The 20,063-nt window shown below is 43.7% G+C and overlaps 6 protein-coding genes across 8 annotated transcripts in view; 3 read left to right on the forward strand and 3 right to left on the reverse strand.

Annotated features, from left to right (window-relative positions):
• Positions 1–377: 377 nt before the first annotated feature.
• LOC130696002 (AF4/FMR2 family member lilli-like) lies at positions 378–6,272 on the reverse strand. Of its 2 annotated transcripts, none has more exons than XM_057519067.2 (7): positions 6,189–6,272; positions 4,867–4,990; positions 3,738–4,784; positions 1,532–3,619; positions 1,132–1,449; positions 601–1,048; positions 378–533 (listed from the first exon to the last, which is right to left on the reverse strand). In XM_057519067.2, exons 1-7 carry the CDS (start codon positions 6,203–6,205, stop codon positions 406–408), a joined length of 4,170 nt encoding a protein of 1,389 aa, XP_057375050.1. In that variant the 5' UTR covers positions 6,206–6,272; the 3' UTR covers positions 378–405. The 2 variants fall into 2 exon arrangements, with proteins under 2 accessions (XP_057375050.1, XP_059351206.1); XM_059495223.1 differs by having other exon boundaries at positions 4,867–4,987; positions 6,189–6,264.
• Positions 5,628–19,706, reverse strand: LOC130696022 (ubiquitin-like protein 3). 2 transcript variants are annotated; one of them, XM_059495228.1, is made up of 5 exons: positions 19,100–19,706; positions 18,843–18,951; positions 18,610–18,774; positions 18,534–18,549; positions 5,628–5,682 (listed from the first exon to the last, which is right to left on the reverse strand). In XM_059495228.1, the coding sequence occupies exons 1-5, from the start codon at positions 19,130–19,132 to the stop codon at positions 5,643–5,645; spliced, it is 363 nt and encodes a 120-aa protein (XP_059351211.1). In that variant the 5' UTR covers positions 19,133–19,706; the 3' UTR covers positions 5,628–5,642. The 2 variants fall into 2 exon arrangements, with proteins under 2 accessions (XP_059351211.1, XP_057375071.1); XM_057519088.2 differs by lacking the exon at positions 5,628–5,682 and having other exon boundaries at positions 17,917–18,549; positions 19,100–19,703.
• On the reverse strand, positions 7,403–14,834 carry LOC130697061 (cytokine-like nuclear factor N-PAC). Its single transcript, XM_057520171.2, has 12 exons — positions 14,684–14,834; positions 14,561–14,597; positions 14,364–14,452; positions 14,175–14,301; positions 13,976–14,107; positions 13,643–13,831; positions 13,328–13,501; positions 9,332–9,442; positions 9,112–9,213; positions 8,882–9,044; positions 8,626–8,805; positions 7,403–8,454 (listed from the first exon to the last, which is right to left on the reverse strand). The coding sequence occupies exons 1-12, from the start codon at positions 14,719–14,721 to the stop codon at positions 8,255–8,257; spliced, it is 1,542 nt and encodes a 513-aa protein (XP_057376154.1). The 5' UTR covers positions 14,722–14,834; the 3' UTR covers positions 7,403–8,254.
• Positions 10,542–13,280, forward strand: LOC130696008 (amphoterin-induced protein 3-like). Its single transcript, XM_057519072.2, has 4 exons — positions 10,542–12,024; positions 12,095–12,233; positions 12,290–12,430; positions 12,496–13,280. Exons 1-4 carry the CDS (start codon positions 10,706–10,708, stop codon positions 13,135–13,137), a joined length of 2,241 nt encoding a protein of 746 aa, XP_057375055.1. The 5' UTR covers positions 10,542–10,705; the 3' UTR covers positions 13,138–13,280.
• Positions 15,804–17,925, forward strand: LOC130696015 (sorting and assembly machinery component 50 homolog). Its single transcript, XM_057519081.2, has 8 exons — positions 15,804–15,908; positions 15,994–16,050; positions 16,105–16,535; positions 16,598–16,703; positions 16,776–17,045; positions 17,128–17,289; positions 17,357–17,483; positions 17,561–17,925. The coding sequence occupies exons 1-8, from the start codon at positions 15,888–15,890 to the stop codon at positions 17,746–17,748; spliced, it is 1,362 nt and encodes a 453-aa protein (XP_057375064.1). The 5' UTR covers positions 15,804–15,887; the 3' UTR covers positions 17,749–17,925.
• LOC130696001 (uncharacterized) overlaps positions 15,928–20,063 on the forward strand; it is a 29,992-nt gene continuing 25,856 nt past the window's right edge. The window contains exon 1 of the mRNA XM_057519065.2: positions 15,928–15,944. The gene's annotated coding sequence lies outside the window, so the exon portion shown is untranslated. The remainder of the gene's footprint in view (positions 15,945–20,063) is intronic.

Below are 20,063 nucleotides of genomic sequence, written 5' to 3' on the forward strand. Positions count from 1 at the left end.
TTAAGCTGTGACACTTTTTGCTTCCCTCCTAAGCCTTCTTTTTTTCTTTTCTCGTTTCAAAAATGAGAGGCACTTTGGCAAGTAAATTTTTTTCTTTTTCCGTACGCGATCAAGAGAGAGAAAAAAAAAAAAAAAAAAAAAAAAGAGAGAAACAATTTTCTATGTCACCTAAACGTGAGGGACATTTGCTTCCCTTTTTTTTGGTATTGCAAACGAAACAACAAAAAATGCTTTTACAATAAATACCCGGTAAGAAGGCAAACTAAGTCTACATTTCCTTTGTGTGTGTATCTAGCGAAGATATCAGGAAAAAAAAAAAATCAAATGAAAGCGTGAGCGACCTTTTTTTTTATGACGAGCCGTTTCTTCTCTTTAAGTTTTTCTCTTATTTTTTTTTTTTGCTGGCTACCGACCCGGTTGAATGTAGGCGTCACGCAGTCGTTGAACACCAGCCCGGACGTAGCGGACAACGTCTCTTAAGGAACTGTGAAATGTGAGCGGCCCGCATTGCCGATCCAGCTGGATAAAAAAATCTGAAAAAAAAAACAAAGCAAAAAGGAGTTTCACTTGAAAAATAGAATAAATTAAGAATGAACGTACCTTGAGCTTGCGCTCTTTGTACTAGATTGTCCGCCTGTTCCCAGAGCTCGTGGCAAGTGCACAGGTAGCTAAAGTACTGATTCTGCTTCTGCATGACACTGTGCACGCCGAGCGGTACCGAAACGCACGGGCCAGCATTGAGGTGATTGGGCGTCGACATGGCTAGCGGTTGACTGTTGGCCAGCTGTTGGGGTCGTTGTTGTTGCTGACCAACCTGGCCACTGTTGGGTTGACCGGGTGCTAATTCGCCACTACTGTAGCCCGACGATTGGCTACCCACTGAGCCAACCGACCCCGCTGGTGACGGAGTAGGTGAGAGTGGAGAAGGCGTCCCGGTGGTCCGGTAAAGAACACCTCCACCGGCATTAGCCTGTCCATGCATATCCAAGGCAATTCCACTGCCAGAGGCTCCGCCCATTGCCGGAGACGTCACCGCCACTGTGGTGGCCTTTAACGAGATCAAAAATTATGTGCATTAAAACAAAGTGGGTCCATCATCGGAGAGGTGGATGTTTACAACGAAAGGTTCACCTTGGCGTGATAATCTCCGAGCACCTTGGAGAACTCTTTGACCTCGTGCCGCCGCATTTTGAAGAGTTTGAGGTAGAGGAGCGACTGGCAGCGTAGCGACAGGATTTGAAGCTTGGCGTCAATGTTGGCCGATTGGGAGCCGGCCTGAGGCTGATGCCGGAACTTGGACGAGATGTAACGGATCAGATTGAGCGTGTCCTTGTACATGGTAAAAGCTGCTTTCTCCGTCATCCGGTCGTGCTCCATAGCGTTGCCCGTCAGGATAAAAAACAGCACAGCTTCCAAATATTGAACGGCTTGCAGGGTCCGGTCCGTTTGCTGTTCCATAGTAAAGACACAGAAACACAATCAACACTCGAAACGGGCAAGGGATGAATAAACATTTAGATCATTTCGTTACCTGTTTGTCGGCCGCGTGTTTGAGAGCTTTAGCTTCACTGAGGAAATGATTATGATCTCGATCTTCCTGTTCCAGCTGATGTGCTGGCGGTTCCTCGAAATAACTAAAATACACGATGCTGGTGCCCGGCTGCGTTTGCTGTTGGCTGCGCATCATGGGCGGTGGTGCTGGTGAGGCATTTCTTGGATCGTATGGAGATAGACAAGACTTGACATCGACGGACGGAATGTGTGTGGGTGTAGGAACGACCGGAGCGAGAGGGCCAGCCTCGTCCTCCTCTTCTTCCGTGCTGCGTTTCCGCCTGCTTTTCTTCTTCTGAGCCTTGCCCGCTTGAATCTCGGCCGCATCGTCCCCTTCGCCCTTCCGTTTCCGTTTGCTCTCCTTGCGATGCGATGGCGTTGCGTCCACCGGCGGCGGCACAGAGACGGACGACGTCGAACTGATGCTCGATCGTCGCTTGGAAGATTTCGATGACGACCTGCTGGGCGTCGACGATTTCTCAGCCTCACGTTTAGGCACTGGAGTTCTCGTTTTGTTCTCCACCGGCCGTTCGGGCATCTTCTCCTGCGTCGGCGGACGGACAGGAGCGGCCAATTTGCTTAGAGGTACTTGACACATCAAACTAGGCCGGCCGTTGACGTACGGAACGGCCGGTGCAACTTTAGCCGGTGGCGGAGGCGTCGGTGCCACCGGTGCTTTGGGACTGGCCGCCACTTCACTCACGACCTTCTTCGGTTCCAGTTTACCCTTCACACCTTTGCCACCAGCGGTCGGAACGGCCGCATCGGGCGCCGCCGCGCGATCTTGTCTTCCTTTCGCCCCAGTCGGTCGATAGATTTTCATAAACAGAGCACATTTACGATCAGAGTTCGGTTTCGAATCCATGTCCAGCTTGGGTGGGCTGTAATCCTTTTGCAGATCTTCGTCTCTCGGCCGCGGCTGGCCTTTGCCACCTCCGCTGGGCATCGATCTGCAACTGCTGCTGCTGCTGCTACTCGAACTGCTGCTCGAACTGCTGCTCGAGCTGCTGCGACTACTGCTCGAGCTGCTGCTGCTCCTACTCCGACTGCGAGACGGGAAAAGGACCCGGCTGGCCACGGCCGTCGGCGGCGTGGGCATTTTCGCGGTCGTCGTCAATTTCGATGGACTTTGAGAGTGGACGTTGTTTTTGCGCGGAGTCGTCGGAGGCGTCGCCGTCACCGACAGGCTCGGCTTTCTCGCCTTCAAAGGGGACGGCGTGTTCTCGACGTCGACTTCGCTGTTGGACGGCGACGATGAACTGCTCACCGACGACGTGGTCGTGTCCAGGATCTCGCGTGATATCGGAGCCTGGACGTTGGCAGATTGTTTCCTCGGTGCCCGACCTGGCCGTTTGGAAGCTTCTTTGCCCGAAGCAGGTGCAGTAGATGAATTGACTTGTTTCTTCGGCCGGCCGGGCCCTCTTCGTTTAGGAGGGGCTTCCACTGGCGCAGCGGGAGCAGGCAAAGCTGGCGGGGCCGTTACGACAGGCTGTCGTGGCCGCGCTTCTGGCACTGGACGCTCGTCGTCGCTGCTGCTGCTGCTCTCCGAATGAGACAAGCGATTCAAACTGTTTTTACTAGAAGATTGGGACTGTTTGACTCTCCGGTTGGTGGACGCTTTCGAACCAGATGAAGGCAAGTTAGGCCGGGGTGTAAAGTGATCCTCCGAGTCGGACATCTCCGACAATATGTTCTCGGGCACAATCATTTTGGACAAGGCAGAATTGACGTCCGGCTGCTCAGAGTCGCTATCTGAAGTCACTTTGGCTACGGACGATGTCGTCGCGTTCTTGTCTCCTTTGAACAGTCCGTCCTCCAGCTCGGAGGCGGGAGTTGGGCTGTCGAATCGAAGACCTGCCGAGCTGCCAAAGAAGTCATCGTCGTCATCGTCGGGACGACGAAGCGAATCGCCCAGGGTGTCCCTTCGATCCAATGAGATTTGATCAAGGCCTGACTGCGAAACGTCCGAGCCCCTCGTCGTGCCTTCGAATATGCTGCTAGGAGGATTGATGGGCAGGAACGATTTCAAGCTCCAGCTGGGAGTATTGGCCGGCTGTTGTTGCTGTGGCTGTTGTTGTTGGATGAAGAAAAACAAACAAACAAAGGATTACACGCTAGATCAATATCGATCTTGCTGATTGACAGATCACGCGATAACACGGGTTTAACTCTCTCTCATTGTTTACCTGTTTAGGCGGAGAAACGTGAGGGGGTTTTGTTTCCGGCTCAACATGTTCACCCTCAGAGCTAGAATCCGAACTGGAACCCTCCGATTCCGAACTGGAATCGTCATCTGAATCTTCAGCCTCACTAGGAGCGGCTGTAGCAGGACCAGAGAGTGGCGAACGAGGTCTTGGTGGACTGTTCATCAATGGTTCCATCGGACTGGAAGGCAGTGGGCTGAGAACTGGGGCAGTTGAGGTGGTGGCAGCGGCGGGAATCTTGATCGAAGATTCTGCCTCAGAGTCCTGATCGCTATCAGAGATGCTCAAATCATCCATTAGCCCGCCGTTGGAAGGCATCCGCTTCGGCGGTGGGTGTCCGAAATCGAAATGATCCACTTCTTTGCGCGGAGTGGCAGCAAAGGCCGTTAACGGTGTCACAGCAGCCGATTTCATCTCCTTGAGGATATCATGGACATCCGGTCCTTCCGGTGTCGACGGAGGAGGATTGTTGAAACTCAACTTTGGTGGATGGGGTCGAGCATTGTTCATTGGCGGACGCTGCCTCGATGAAGAGGTAGACGATGATGATGAGGAAGAGGAGGATGAAGATGATGAAGAAGACGAAGACGCACCGCTATGATATCCTCCACCGGGGCCAGGTCCAGGAGCCTTGTGTAACCCCGTCATACTACTTGTAGTATTACTATTACTACTGCTGGACCGGCCGGGCGGAGCTGAACTTCTTTGATGAGCAACATGCGGTGCAGCGTGCGACGGAGGTTTCATCAGATTACCGCCCGATGAAGAGAGCCGTTGGTGAGAGTGTCCCTGACCCAGACCCGAGGACGGGGCCGGCTTGGTAGGTGTAGCGAATTCTGGCCGGCTACTACTGCTCGATGGTGGAGGTGGAGTGTCGGGTGGGTCATGATGTTCCCGACTCGGTAGGGGTGTAGAGGGTTCTTGGTACACTCCGATCAAATATTTGGAATCTTCTATGATCGACGGAGCGTACCGGCCCAGCGTCTTGACAATCATCTGATGCGTCGGGTCATCTGAAGACGGCCGAAGCTGCGAATTAGAAACGCAATAATAACAATTAATTTTTTTTTCTTTTTTTGGCAGGGATGAAAAAAGATGATGAAGATATTACGCGGACGGGCGCGTCAAAGACGGGCATGAACGACTCCTCGGGCTCGGCCAGCATAGATGACATCTGGGCCCTGGCCCTGGCCTGGAGTTCACGATCACGTGATCGATCACCGGCATCACGACTGCTGCAATAGAAAGAAAACAAGTAAACATTAATGAATTATCCGGTAGACGACAAAAGCGAAAGGCCAACAAGTTCCTTGACGGCCTTGGATCATTGAAGATTTTGCAAAACAAACACAAATAAAGTAACAAGTGAAACGAGCATATACAAAACCGAGATGACGTTCATGTTTTCGGGTTTTGAAAATGATAATAAAAAGAAAGGCCAACAAGAGACTGAAGCTGTTTAGGTCTACCACTCTACGCCTTTCGGATGAGATGCACCGTTATTAGAGCCAACAGCTCGTTCCCGTTAAGTTCAATGGCCCTTTGGGCGGGGAAGAGACGACGAAATGCCTCTACGGCAATTTGGCGTGACGGCCTGATCATCTCGCCTATTGCAATCGAGAGGCGATTCCTTGATTGTCCATCTAACTTTCATCGATCCATAAATCCGATCAGTAGGGATAAACAATGTTAGTCACGCAAAAAAACCGAAGGGGAAAAATGGCGAATAAAGGATGACTATACTGTTCCAGTAGCTGGACTTGACTTTTACGGCCTTGGCCGAGCATCGAGTCGATTTAGGCCATGGACGACAATGCAAAATCCAAAGACTCTGCACTATTGTGTGGATGAAGTCTTCCAATCTCTACAGTTGCCTTATACGTTTCTTCATAAAGTTGTAGGGGGATCACTTGACCATCCACTTTTAGATCATTTCAAATCCAAAGTAACCAGAAAAAGGACAAGGTTCAGTAACTAGGGGACATGGACATAAGAGAAAACACCAAATACTGTTTGGTTGGTTGTGCAACACAGCGCCACCACTTTCTTTTCTCTGGATTTGGTCGAAAGTAGGGCACTCTTAAAATTTCCTGACTCTACCCTGTGCCAGTAGAAAAGACAAGGACAGCTCGCACTAAAATGCAATCAAGCTCCATTTGCACTTGAATCTCACAAAGGAAATAATGAGACGGTCAATAAAAGAATCAAATTCGCCTGCAAAATTCCCAGTCGACCTGATAAAATAACCAAGTTCCACCTGATAAGCCTGCATGTTTATATGTGGCACTGGACGCTTGTAACTTATCAGGGAGTAAACATTCACTAAAAGTGAATGTGTAAAACCTGTATCGAAGGGTTGATGAGCAAAAGAACCACTGCAATGACACACAAACGGTGATAAATAGAACAACAATAAATTAAATAGTTCATTACCTCAAATAATTAGACATTGTAGAGTCAAGATCATGAGTGATAAGATGAGGTCAACACCGGAAAATAGAAAGAACGGAATATTCTTTTATAGGCGACGAGTCGAACAATGAAGAGGTAACACACTCAGGCGTCGAGTGTGTGCAGAAGATTGAAATTGTTTTTCTTCCTTCTCTTGGTCGTCCGCCACAAGTTACAAAGGCTTTTTTTTTCTCGACCGTGTACGTTTGTCTTGTTTAGATATTTAAATGGCGAATCAACTGGCCCACAGCAAAGTCTGTCCAATCGATAGGGCTGGTAGTGCACATTTTCCACCCCATACGTGCACGTACGTAACCAATGAGAAATGTGTGCAAGTCTCTCGGCCACCACAATCCGAGACGCTCAGACGCTGTCGCGAGATGTCAGAAATCACACACACACACACACACACAATGGAGGAAGGGGAGGAGGAGGGGTAAAGTGGAGTGAATGTAACCAACACACACTAGATCTCCAATATATCCCAAAACTGATGACGAAATGGCCACACAAACAACGTTGATGTCTTCCAGTTAGTAGGTATATATGTATGTATACACAATAGGCAAAAGGGGGGGGCCTGATGTGTCGACGAGTTAACGAAAACTTATGAACCCTCTCACTACTCGAACTGCGCCACTGTCAGCAACGACGAATCACGAAGATTGCAAGTTCCGTCCAAATGGACACTGGAAGCCATTTGTGGCTTCATTACACTTTTTCAGATCGTTTCCTGACTATACGGGCCTTTGATATGGGGAAAAAACGTATTTCTCTCCGTTTCTCTCTAGCACAGTAGATGCTACAGGTCATGTCACTCCGCCTTACTGTGGTGTGTGTGCTATTGCTGCTGGGGCCCTTTTTTTCGCCCACTTCCCCATACAATCCTTTTTAACCACCTTTAAACGATTAATATGGGTTCCACTTAAAACACCAAAACATTAGCAAAACTTGGACGTGGCGTTATTGTTCAACGGATTTCCACTGACCAAATGGAGAAACTCGGTACCGTGCTGAAATAAAAAACACAACGACACCAGATCTATTTAGTCGTCCCTTGTGCCTCTTTTTTTCCGTCGGGGGTTCTCTCTTTTCACTTCTTCTGCTAGTTTTCCCAACTCTCTCTCTACGATTTCTAATATGCGAAATGGCATCGCTGTGCCGGCGCCATTTTTGAAAATCAAACACCAACAGCCTTCTGTATTACAGTAAAAGTGTATTTGCCATTTCAAAGAAACAAAAAAAGAGCTTTGGTTATTACCGTCAATGACAGCTCAACACTTTTCATTCATTAGGACAAAAAGGAGGTCAAAGTAAGAAGGATCAAACCAATAACTCGTAATGCAAACAGAGAAAATGAAGAACCAAAAGTGAAGAAATGTTTTTTTTTCATAAAAAAAAAAAATACCAGCTAAATTTATGTCACTACAATTGTCGGACCGAAAAAAAGGTTCTCAGCGACAGTCAACGACGTCCAGGCATGGTAACAGAGAAAACAATTTCAATTCCATCGTTAAGAAAAAAGTGTTGGGTAGGTCGAGCAAAATATGTTGAACACCGAATTCCAAGGTGAATCGGAAATAGCATTGCTCACGTTTTCCATTATAAAAAAGGAAGTTAAGATGAATGGGAGACCAAGATTCACGCAGACTAAAACAGATGACATTCTGCGAGTCCCTTTCTCTCACACTATTAAGATTTGTTGTTTAGTTTGCACGGGCGATATAATAATCTAAACGAGGATTTGACGGGCGGGAAAGGAACCAGGTTCCACTTGGCAAAACCACTGCTACAAAGAACAGACGATTTAGTTAGGAAAATTTTCTAAATGGAAAATTCCTTTGTTGGAATTGGCTTCAATTGTTAATTCTTTTCAACGAACAAAAATATGGAGAATTAAAAAAAAAATCATCGCGATCGATTTTTTTTCTTTTTTGCTTTGTTTTTTTTTAGTGGAAAAAAAATATGAGGTTTGTATGAGGCATGAAGCGATGCAGTAAACGCTGGTGTGCTGTGTGGGCTGGCATGTTGTAGTCGATTGTTGTTTTTTAAAACCGGGCCCGAATATAGACAGCTGAAACGTCGTGATCGGCGTAGCCCAGACGCTTAGCGTGTTTATAGACTTCGTTGGCAGCGGCCGAGACGGGCAAAGGCTGCTCAAGTTGGTCTCCCATAGACAGCGACAATTTCAAGTCCTTCTGCATGTGCTGCAGCGGCAGGTTGGTGGGGAAGGCTCCCTCGAGAATGGCTGAAATTGGTAAAACAACAATATAAATAATCAATATTTTTGACACTAGACATCCATAATATTTCTATGGTTTCAACGTATCGATTCAGCCATTCAAATTAAAAATCTACGACGCAACAATTTCGATGTTTGTTTAACCAAACACGAAAAAAAAAACGAATCAACTGTTACCTTTTCCCTTTTCAAGCAACAACGGACACGACAAGGTGGTAAGCTCAAAGATCTCTAGGACATCGCGTTGTTGTAGACCAGCTCGATCAGCAAGTGCCATTCCTTCAGCAACACCAGCTACGGCTACACCCATCATCAATTGCAAGACTAGGTTCATCTTTGACGCGCTTCCTACTTCGCCTATTCCATCCAAACAACAGATCAATTGAAACACTGACGTTCATCAAAAAATTTAGAAATTGTTTTTTATCGTTACCGAGGAAAAAGGAATTTTTGCCCATGGCCTGAAAGCAAGATTGGCAATCATCGAAAAGGCTCCTATCTCCAGCAGCTAGGATGACCAGCATTCCTTCTTCAGCTTGAACTTTACTGCCTTGAATTTGCGCCTCCAGATAACGACCTCCTTTACCGGTAATAGCCTGGTAAATTGGTTAACGAGTTCACCGATTATACTTTGCAACGTATGGCTTGGTAAATGTAATATACCTCCGCAATGTCTTGCGATGTTTCGGCGTCGATGCCTGTCATCTCAACAAACCCCTTGTCAGCTGACATTTCTTGGAGAACGCCACAATTGCCAAATACCATCTACATGCCGCGCCAAGGTAAAGAAATGGTGGATGAGTAACATTGTCATAAACTAGGCTATGAGGTTAACATGTTGGTATAAATAAACAAGGCAGAACGTCAAAACAATTATCCTTACGTCTTTGGCTACTTGAGGGTCCGAAACGCACGAAAACGTAATATCAGCCGCCGATATCACATCCGATGGAGTCAGTGCCTCCTCCGCGCCAGCTTTGACAAAATCTTGACACTATTTCAAAATAGAAAAAAATATGTAAATATTCATATCTATATATATATTGTTCGTTGTCATTTCGCTACGCTTATAGGTTCTTTGCCAACATTTATTTTTAAAATTATTTGTTTGAAAAAATGTTGAATCTATTGACCGCTAGATGGCAAGACGTTCTTTGAAAATATACCAGATAGAAAAAGAGAATCTGTGCATCAGGAAGATAGAGGAAGGGAATAGAACAGGCCGAGATAGCCCACTGTTAGATAACACACAAATGAGAAAAACGGGACCAAAACAACAGGGAGGGGGGAGCCTCAAAGGATGTTAGGCAGCCATAGTTATGTTTGCAAGTCGAACTAGAACATATAAACGAAACCCGACGAAAGGAAAGCTGATTCCTCATCTTTAGAGCAAGTATCATCATGTTGTAGTTTGAACCAGTCCGGGGGTTTCTGTAAACCACATAACTTAACGCACTGGTTTAAAAATATGCAATGCTATCGTGTTTTCAAGAACAAAAATTAGGTCGGACTGATAGAAGTTTTCGTTGTCCAAAATAACAATTTGCTATAGGGAATACGAAAGTATGTTTTCTTTCAACTCAATCATAAGTTTTCCTATTTCTGTTGGCGATATTGGTGCATTGAAAGTCAGACAAGGAGAAATGCATTATTATCAAGGCCACGGAGATGGAAGAGAGTGTAAACAACTTCGTATTCGTACATTAAATAAAAGTTCGGGGGCCAGAACTACAACGCTATTCCCGACTGACGATTTCTTTTCTAGCCTCGCAAACCACGAGATGTGTTTTCTTTTCACAGAAAACACACTTCCTTTGTTATTGCACAGCGCCCCAAGCGGACAGAGAATTACTAAGTAATCAAAAAATGTAACGGTCCTTTTTCTTTGACCCATCGCAGTGTCGACAGTTTAATTTTGATAAATGCAGAAAAAATTACAATGATTTAACCAGATGCATTTTTAACGCACACGGAAAAACTCAACGATTCCCATTCTTAAAAAAAAAAAAAGGACGATCAGTTTTCGCATCTACAAAAATGTCAGAAAGGCCGACGTGATTTTGTAAAACTTGAAACGTTGCATTACCCGACGCCACAGCTGATAGCTAAGAATCAGCCACACTAAGACACATTGGAAAGAGGCTTCCAAGGCTGCAGAAAAAACCGTTTCGGACGAGAAATGTTTTACGTGCTGCAAAAGTGATCTCCCCAAATATATACAGGTAATTAGTAAACGACACTGATTCGATTGGAAATTATGGCGCTCAGTGTTGTTGGAGGCTCGCGAACGTGGTGGAATCTGATAGTAGCTTTGTCGTTGACATCTCTCACAACAGCTAACGAAGTACAATGCCCCTTGCCGTGCCATTGCGAAAATGGCGAGGTAGACTGCACTCAAGCTGGTTTGAAGGTATGGCCAACTAATTTGCCAGCCAACACAACGACGCTTATACTTAGTCGCAATCAGTTAAAACGAATTCCTGTCGATGGATTCTATCTTTACCCTCGACTCAAAGTGCTAGACGTCAGCAACAATCAGGTCGAGCATATTGATGGGAATCTGCAACTGGATCATCTAGAAAAACTGGACTTATCCCACAATGCCATTAGAAATCTCGTGTTCCTACACGGGCTACCTAAATTACGACATTTGGATGCAAGTTACAACCAACTGAATGAATTGGAAAATAATACGTTCATTCGCTCTACCAGACTTCACTGGCTACGGATAGATAGCAATCCCATCAAAACACTGCCAGCGAGTCTATTTCGTCGTAACGAAATGATAGGCTATCTGTCGCTGTCAAACCTAGAAGTGGAGTCTTTACCACCGAGGCTGCTCGATCCAATGACTAGACTTCAACAGCTCGAAGTACGTGATAACTACCGACTGGATACGCTACGCGACGAGATCTTTCATTATCTGGGCAACAGTTTACGACACCTAAACCTTGCTAACAATAGTTTAAGCTCACTCCCACGCTCCCTACGGCAACTGGACGCTCTACGCACTTTAAACTTGGATGGCAATCCATTCCAATGCGACTGTCAACTCTTTTGGTTCGCGAACTGGCTCGAAAAACGCTCTGCTATCGTCCCGTCGAATGGCATGTTTTGTTTGGATTCGGGATTGCCCTTGGTCGAATCTTTGTGGAAGATGCACTGCAGTGCTGTCCGCCTTGAGACGTCAACTTTGTTCCAGGAAGGACTCTATGGACAGCCCGTTGTTTTGACGTGCAACTTCTCTGGCAACCCACAACCCAGCGTGACTTGGGTCACACCCGATCGCACTGTTCTACGTTGGCCATCAAAAACTCCTGCAGAGGAAGAGGAAAGTGTGGCTCTTTTATCACCAAGCCAGCTTCAAATTAACACTTTGAGTCGTCATACTGCCGGTGATTACGCATGCCACGCTTCGAACGCCCTATCCAACGTGACGGCTTTCATGCGCATTCACATCACTCCTAAAGGCTTTCGTAGGGTACAAATTCACAGCATTATTGCTGGATTTACGTGCGTCGGCGTTTTTGTTTTCGTTGCACTTTTGGTTCAAGGATTCCGCTACCTAATGGACAGGTTCGCAATACAACGCAATAAGATATAACTACCTCATATAACACTAATCGCTAAATGTTTCTTGTTATAGATTCGGATGGTGGGAATGCTGCTATTGCTGCGGTGAGAGACTCTCGCCACGGGCTAAACAAATCCGCAACTTACTAGAAGCCATCGAGCAGTATAAGAGCCAGCAATTGGAACGCCTTAGAGAAAATTACACAGGACAGGTACGGTAGCACAAAATGCAAACAAAACAAAATTCCTATATGTGACATACGCACAGGTTCATCGCATTAGGGAAAACTGTGTCCAGCAAATGGAACGTATCCATCAAGGCTATGCTGGGCAGGTAAAGTATCTGCGAGGCGTACGCGTTTACGGTACTCAACAGTTGACAACTATCCGCGAACAGTACAACGACCAGGTGAATTCTATTATTCCGCTATAAATGATTTAAGAAATGGCTCAAATTGAACGAAAAAAATTCAGGCTAAAAAGGTGTACGATTACACTGTTGACCGACTGCAAACAGTGCAACGCAATTACGTATCGCAGAGGTCTAAAGTACGTAAATTCAGCGCACATCAACTGATCCGTCTACGAGAAAAATATCAGTTCCAGCAGAAAACCCTCAACAAAATCATGGAAAATTTACCCGCATTTTACTTGGATTCGTGCCGCAGTGCTGCCTGTGCACGCACCGATTCTGTCTACTTTCAAGATGTTGGAGAAGTAGACGTTAACATTGACGTAGTAGAATCCATCATTAAGCAAGGCATCCAACTTGACTTGCCCGATGACATTTGCCTGGAAGACGAAAATCTTAACGGTATGGGAGAAGAAGAAATCGAGGCAGCCCCAGAGGAGACAGAAACAGCGGGAGGGAGACCACGAAAACGTTTTGGCCACGGACGACAGGCTAGTGCTGGTAGTCTAGATCTTAGTTTTCTTTTTGCACCAATTCGCTTCCCATCTCTTAACTGGCGACGGCGAAACACGGTTGATGAAGAAACGAAAAACGACGGTAGCGGAACAGCTCTAGAAGTAGCAGTAGAAATTTGCCCCGTTCCAGTTGAACAGGAACCTGAATGTAACAACACCCTACAAACCGGAACTCCAGCTGAATGTTAAACATTTCCTCAAACACTAATTCCCTATCGATGTTTCCTTTATGTGTCTTTCTCATTTTAACTGCCCCCCAAATATGTCCATAATGCGATTTTGGATGTCTGTGATCAAGTGGGTCGTGGTATGAATAAACGGATGCATCCCGCTATCATTTAACGGAATATAACAATATGTATGTGTTTTGAATGCGTACCTTTTCTGTTGTGCGGTTCCAGACGATAACTTTATGACCCGAGTTGAGGAGGTTCTTGACCATACCCGAGCCCATAATGCCCAGGCCAAGGAAGCCAAACTTGAGCGTGGACGGTTGAACGTTTTTCTCTTTCAGTGTCTGAGTCACTCTTTCAACATCAAGTGGTGGAGTGTCCTGTACAAACAAACATCAGGAACACGACGTGTGATTAATTTTACATTTCTAACAAACGCAAAGTATATGTAAGTAGCATTAAAACGTATTTAGCCACTAATGAATTGTAATATCACAATTCAGACACTACAATGCCATTACCGGTCTTTGAATTGTAGCAGGTTGGTCAAGTATTCTAGAAACCAATCCGCTTTTGCGAGGAGAGGTATGGTTGGTCATAACAGAAGTGTCACTTGAGTTATCGATGGTTGTGTTGCTGCGTGGTTTTTTCCGGCTGGGGGTGGGCCCGGAATCACTCCCCGACTCGTCTGATGTCCGCCGTTTTCGTTCCTATGGCGGAAAAATACCCAAAAAATGTTAGCTTATTTTTACCAATATGACCAGCACTGTATTCTTTATTGAATAATTGATAGAAACTTATAGAAGCATATTTAAACACAATTTCTGACACTTCAATGGAAATGGTTTTGATACCTTTGGTGTGCGCTTCACTTCTCTTTTGACTTTTTTGGGGCTGTCTTTTTCTTTGACTTCATCTTTCAGTTTGTCAAAGTCTTCATCACTCTTTCCATCATCGGTAACAGCTTGCACCTGTTCTTCTTCCTTCTGTAACAGGTAGGTTGTGAAAATTTGATCAACAAAATTTGTATAGCCCTCATTTTCTGTAACTTACAGGTGGGTTAACAATGTGTTTTTCAATTGCTTGGCAGGCATCTAAAAAGGCACGGCTCTTGCACGCTTTGGTAAACTGTTCTTTATATTCATGGTATGGTTTTATGTTGAAATCTTCAATCCAGGCACTGGTCAACATCAAGATTGTGTTATTATTCTATTTTACTTAGTAATTTTTTATAGTACTTACAAGTTGTCTGTTCCAAAAAAAAATACACAAGATGCAGTTTTTCCTGACGGTTTGGAAATACGTTTCAAGTCCTTAGGAGGGTTGGCAATCTAGTATAAATCAGAGAAACATTAAATGCAGAAATATTCTGAAAATAAGTAGAAACCAAAAAATATATTTTTCGAGTTTCAAACCCTATTTTGACTATACAAACGAACCTTTCCCGGCCAGGGTGAGAATCCTTTCATCTTGGCCCTGTTTTGGCAAAAACACAGGGAGTGGAAAATCAACAATTAACCAAGTGGACGAAAAAAATTTAATATTTATGAATATCAACTAACCACACTAAATCGCCTAATTTTAATGCTGTTTCCGACATGCTGAAGCAAGTTTTTTAACCGGACGAGGCGTAAAGTTTTCAACTGACTACACGCAGATGTGTGAGCGGCACACACAACAAGGAGACGCCAAAATTACAAAATTTATCGAGCGACATTGCCAGATCGACTAAGCCGCGAAGCTTCCGCGTGAGCAGGAGCATTCCCTCTCTCTCCGTGACTCCATCCGCTGCACTGTCTTAAGCCATCATCTTCTTCTTCGATTTTTTCTAACACATCATGTTTAAATGATTAAATGTTTGCCAAATATTTATCATTGACAGTTATAGAAAGCTCATGAACCGCCAGCATTTTTGTAAAATACCCAGTGGAAGCAAATTGTCGCAGTAAACCCTACGGCTTTGCATTTAAATGTCCTTATTACAAACCTTGGAAGTAGGAATACATTCTGTAAGTACAGAAAAAATACAGCGCTCAGTAGACAAAATATGCTCCTTGAAAAAAAAAGGAAAAAGAAAAACTGATAATATTTGTATGAGTTTTTTCTTATCTTATTTAAGAAGAAAAAATTCTTATACTCATCTGTAGGTGGCAGCATACTACGATCGATTTCTTGTAGGCGCCAATTTCCATCGCTGTAAACCACACAGAAAAAGGTTCTTTTGAAAGCAATCTTGTAGTCCTGATTGGTATGTTAACAAAGTCGAGAGAAGTTCTCCCCATTTGTGCCATGTTGATCACTCGTTACGTCCAAAACATGAAATGTTCTATTTTTTATTTCCTAGAAAACTTGTCATTTTCCCACTATTTGGGACGGATTGAAGTAAACCAAAGCTGTGTACGGAATGTCTAATTTCGTCTAGCTGTCCAACATGTCGACGAAAAATACCATCCCGCTAAAACTAAAAAGAAGAAAGATTTTTCGTTTTCGTCCTTCAACATTTCTCGTGAAAAACTATTGAACTTTGAGGGAAAGTAGTTCTCGTTATGAAGAACCACATTGACCAGACAGTTGGGCCTGGCCCACAGACAAGGTTTTCGAACTGGTACAGGTTAAGTCCATTTTGTTGCAACATGACCGACTGAACTCGTTCGAAGCTTTTAAGCATCCAACAGGTTACGCCCCAGCCGATAGATGTCGTTCGAATGGCAGTGTAGACGACAGAAACTTGCCGAACAACATAACATATTGTATTAAATTACCAAAATGCAAACTGCTGAAAGAAATGTAAATGGTTTCTTTAATTGCTATACTTTCCCTTAAGTGTTCTCATTTTTTGAAATAACATAATCATGTTTCTTTGCACACTTAGAGCCCTGAAACTGCCGCGGAGACAGCAGATGTACCTCTTCAGCTTTCAAACATAAAAGTATGACTGTTTTAATTCTGCGCATTTTCTCTTCTGCTAATTTTTTAAATTTAGGCCCTAGTCGACAAAATTAATGTAGAAGGTCTTGGTAGGACGAAAGATGACCTTGTTATCAAAAGTGTACAGGAGCTTTTTGAGGCTGGAGATTTCCAACAAGTTGTACTGAAGTCTCAAGAAGTCAGAACAAAACTGGAGAAACTGGGATGTTTCAAGAATGTTGGTGTGTTCATTGATACCAGTCGTGGAGACCATTCTTCCCCAAATGGATTGGATGTCACCTTTACAGTTAAAGAACTAAAACGAGTTCTTGGAGGCATAAACACTCTTGTTGGAAATAATGAAGGCTCTTTAGTCATTGGCAGTAATTTACCTAACACATTTGGAAGAGGAGAAAAGTTGCAAGCAGAATATACCTATGGCACAAAACAGTCAAAAGGATTCAATGGAATGTTTGTGAAACCCTTTCACAACAAAGCCAATAGCATGTAAGCCAAAGTTATGTCCATTATGAACTTCCATTTTAAGATTTTGTTTACATCTAATTCAGATTGACTTCATCCTTCTACCAGCAAAATTCCGAATGGGCCTCATCTGGCTATCACTTGTGTGAGCAAGGAATCTCTCTAGACGCTAGTTTTGATTCAGTCCCTCTTGTAAGTATATCAAATTAAATACGAAGTTTCATGACTAGAGACAAGAATAGCTTGAAACTTATTGTATTATAGTTACGCCATAGTGTTCAATGGGAGGGTGTCTGGCGAGAACTTTCTTGTCAGAGTCGCACAACGACGTTTCCTGTCCGTGAACAAGCTGGTCATTCACTCAAGTCTGCCTTGCGCCACGTGATACACTACGATAACAGAGATTCGGCTGTGTTTTCGAATAGGGGCACCCTTTTCCGTATGGTACAGGAGCTCGCTGGACTTGGTGGAGATGTCGGTTTCGTCAAGCACGAACTTACCTATCAATTAAACGTCCCAATCACAAATGATGTGGTGAGTTTTACATCCTCATTAATTCTGATTCCCTAAAAGATCGTTTTGAAAATTCCTTTCTTTATTTTGTTTATGATTAAAGGTTCTTCAAGGCTCCTTCCAAGGCGGTTTTATGAAACGATTGAACGATGAAAAAATGATTTACATTTGCGATCGCTTTTTCCTAGGAGGTCCGCATACTATCCGTGGCTTTGAACAGCGTGGCATAGGTCCACAGTCTGATAATCAAGCACTTGGAGCACAGGTTACACCGATAGCGTTTAATTTCAATTGGTTCGAGTTTTGAATCATCTCTGTAAAATATGCTACAGACTTACTGGGCTGCTGGTCTTCACTTGTTTACTCCTTTGCCCTTTAAGCCGGGACATGGTGGTCTAGGAGACATCCTCCGCACGCACTTCTTTGTCAACGCAGGAAACATAGACAATTTCAATTTCGGTAACGCGGCGATATCTGCCTCCATGGTTAAATAGTCTATATAATGCTATAGCCACATAACTTTGTTTGCTCCCCAGGTGATAATATCAAGGAAAGTGCCCGGATTTTAACTGACAGATACCGTTTGAGCTACGGAATGGGATTAATGTTACGGTTGGGCACGGTGGCTCGGATTGAATTAAATTATTGTGTACCCCTTAAATGTCAACGAGGAGATCGAACTCATCATGGCGTGCAAGTGGCTGTTGGAGTGCAGTTTCTATAATGGTAGCCAGGGAGCCGTGGGTGTCATGTTGAGATTTCGAAGATTAAACGTCATCTTGGAGCATTACAATTGCTTGAGACGAAATTGTTAAAATGTCCTAACTTCATCCCGTAGTGTTCGTCATTTGGTTGAAAATAGTTTGCAAAGAAGGTTTCTGTAAATACAGAGTTCATTTAGTTTGTTTTGTGTATTCGGATAGGCGCGGGAAAAGAATAGACGGATGGTTTTAATGCATGCAAATAAAATACGGGATTGGAGGCGACACAAAATCATTAACGGGGTGGGCAAAATAATTAAAAACAAGGGGAGGGAAACATTCCAGCCGCCTACTTTTTCATGTATGAACATCTAGAACGAGGAGGGTCAAGGTGAATTCCATCCCACGAAAAAGAAATTCAATTTAATTTTATGATTTAGGGCTTATGCTCTGGTCTCCACAAAAAAAAAATTTACCCACAAAAACTATGAATGAATGGAAATTCACTACACACACGCGCAAATGGAATTTGATCTCAACCATTCCTCGTTCTTCTGTTGTAAACCGCAATAATGACCTTCAGCGCGTCAGATGCTGATTGGGTATTTACAAAATTTTTACAAAATTCACGTGGAGATTTTTCTAATACTTGCAAACTTCACCATTTAAATCTTCAACATTTGCTTTTGGGGTGATAGGGATAAAACAATCATTTTTATATGAAATTCAAAACCATTGCTGTCCCGTTTCACCTTCCTTCTAGAGAATGGCGCAGGAAATCGAACAGCAGCTGCTGCGCCCACTTTTGCTTTTTTGTCGTTGATCTGTCAAAACCAATAGGTAAAAATTAATGACGAAAGAAAATTGGTTGAACCACAATTTACCTTGAGAATTAGGTTCAGGTAGAGTTTCTCGTGGAACGAGATGCATCACTGAAGTGCGACCAGGCGGCAGACCCAATGCTCCCAAGGTTACATTTCCATGTAAAAATCTCCCTTGATATATCAAACGCAGTATCTCTGCTCTTGACACACCTTCTTCATTCCATTCTAGACCCCACATTAAAAACATTAACAATTTATATTATTGTATGAAACTACTACACTGAATCATTTACCTTCTGGCCAATTGTCAAAAACAAACTGTGCAATCTCTGAAGCTGAGTCCTCAGGGGAAAAGAGGAACTCTTTAGTCTTGCCAGAGACCAGAATAAGTCTCAGGTTCACCTAGGATATTTAGGAATCTTTCATAAATTGTTCTGGATATAGAAACTATAATTTTAAATCAATCTTTGCAACAAGATAGTCAATGACCTTTTGCGAGCTAAAATAACTGTATCTTCGGCCATTGAAAATAGACAAGGGAACTTCTTACCTTATCCATAGGAATGTTTTTGCAGGGGCCCATTTTATTAATAAATGTTGAAATTTGATCAGTTGTCTGATGTTTGAAATTGGTAAATGTTTTGCTTTTGTTTAAAAGATCACAGTTGAACACCTTTAAAAACCTCACTAAGCGAGCCACATTTTAGTGATGCTTAAAACACTGGTATGCCGTCAGCACTGCCATGGCACAATTTGGCACACTGCAGAAGTGACGATTATTGAAAGAATAAATTATAAAGTGTTTAAATTCAGTTCAAAAACCAGCGAAAGAAATGAAACAGCGATTTCTCTCAGCGGTACGCAGATCAACGGGGAAGGGTGGGAATAGCCCTACACAAACGAACAATACCCAGTTCTTAGCCAGGAAACAGGGTGGGGGGATGACTACTAAAATGGTAACGATATCAATAAAATATGTGTAACCAAGTAAAAGAAGGTGATTTCTTGGAATTTGCAATGAGATTTAATAGAGAGATTCGCAGACAAAATGGCCAAGGAAGCTGGACTAACTATTTAGGTCACACACAAAAGGAGGCCTCCACCATGACAGTGCCTCTGTTTTTTTTACGTACGTTGCCAGAATATATATATCCAACCACGAAAGCCCTCTCTTTTCCTTTGCGTTGAAGCCTAAGGTATCGATCATGGGCGGTGATCGATACATTTTATTTATTAGCGATTTTCATTAGGCGTAAAATAAAATGGAAATCTTTCCTCGACTACTGAATTAAAAATTTTATTAAAACTTTGCTTTTAACAAGGAAAATAACATTATTGTCTTTCATTCGTGGAAAACGAATATTCTCGTTAGGTAGCGCAAGGTGTACGTTCTAGGTATTATACACACATAATTGTGGCATGTTTTGCGTTATGGCGGTACTTTTTTGTTAGTTGGAATTAACATTTTCCGTTTTAAGTATTAAACTTAACCGTTTATCTATGGACCGAAATCC

This window comes from Daphnia carinata, chromosome 5 (genome assembly GCF_022539665.2).
Source record: "Daphnia carinata strain CSIRO-1 chromosome 5, CSIRO_AGI_Dcar_HiC_V3, whole genome shotgun sequence".
NCBI classification, from domain to species: domain Eukaryota; kingdom Metazoa; phylum Arthropoda; class Branchiopoda; order Diplostraca; family Daphniidae; genus Daphnia; species Daphnia carinata.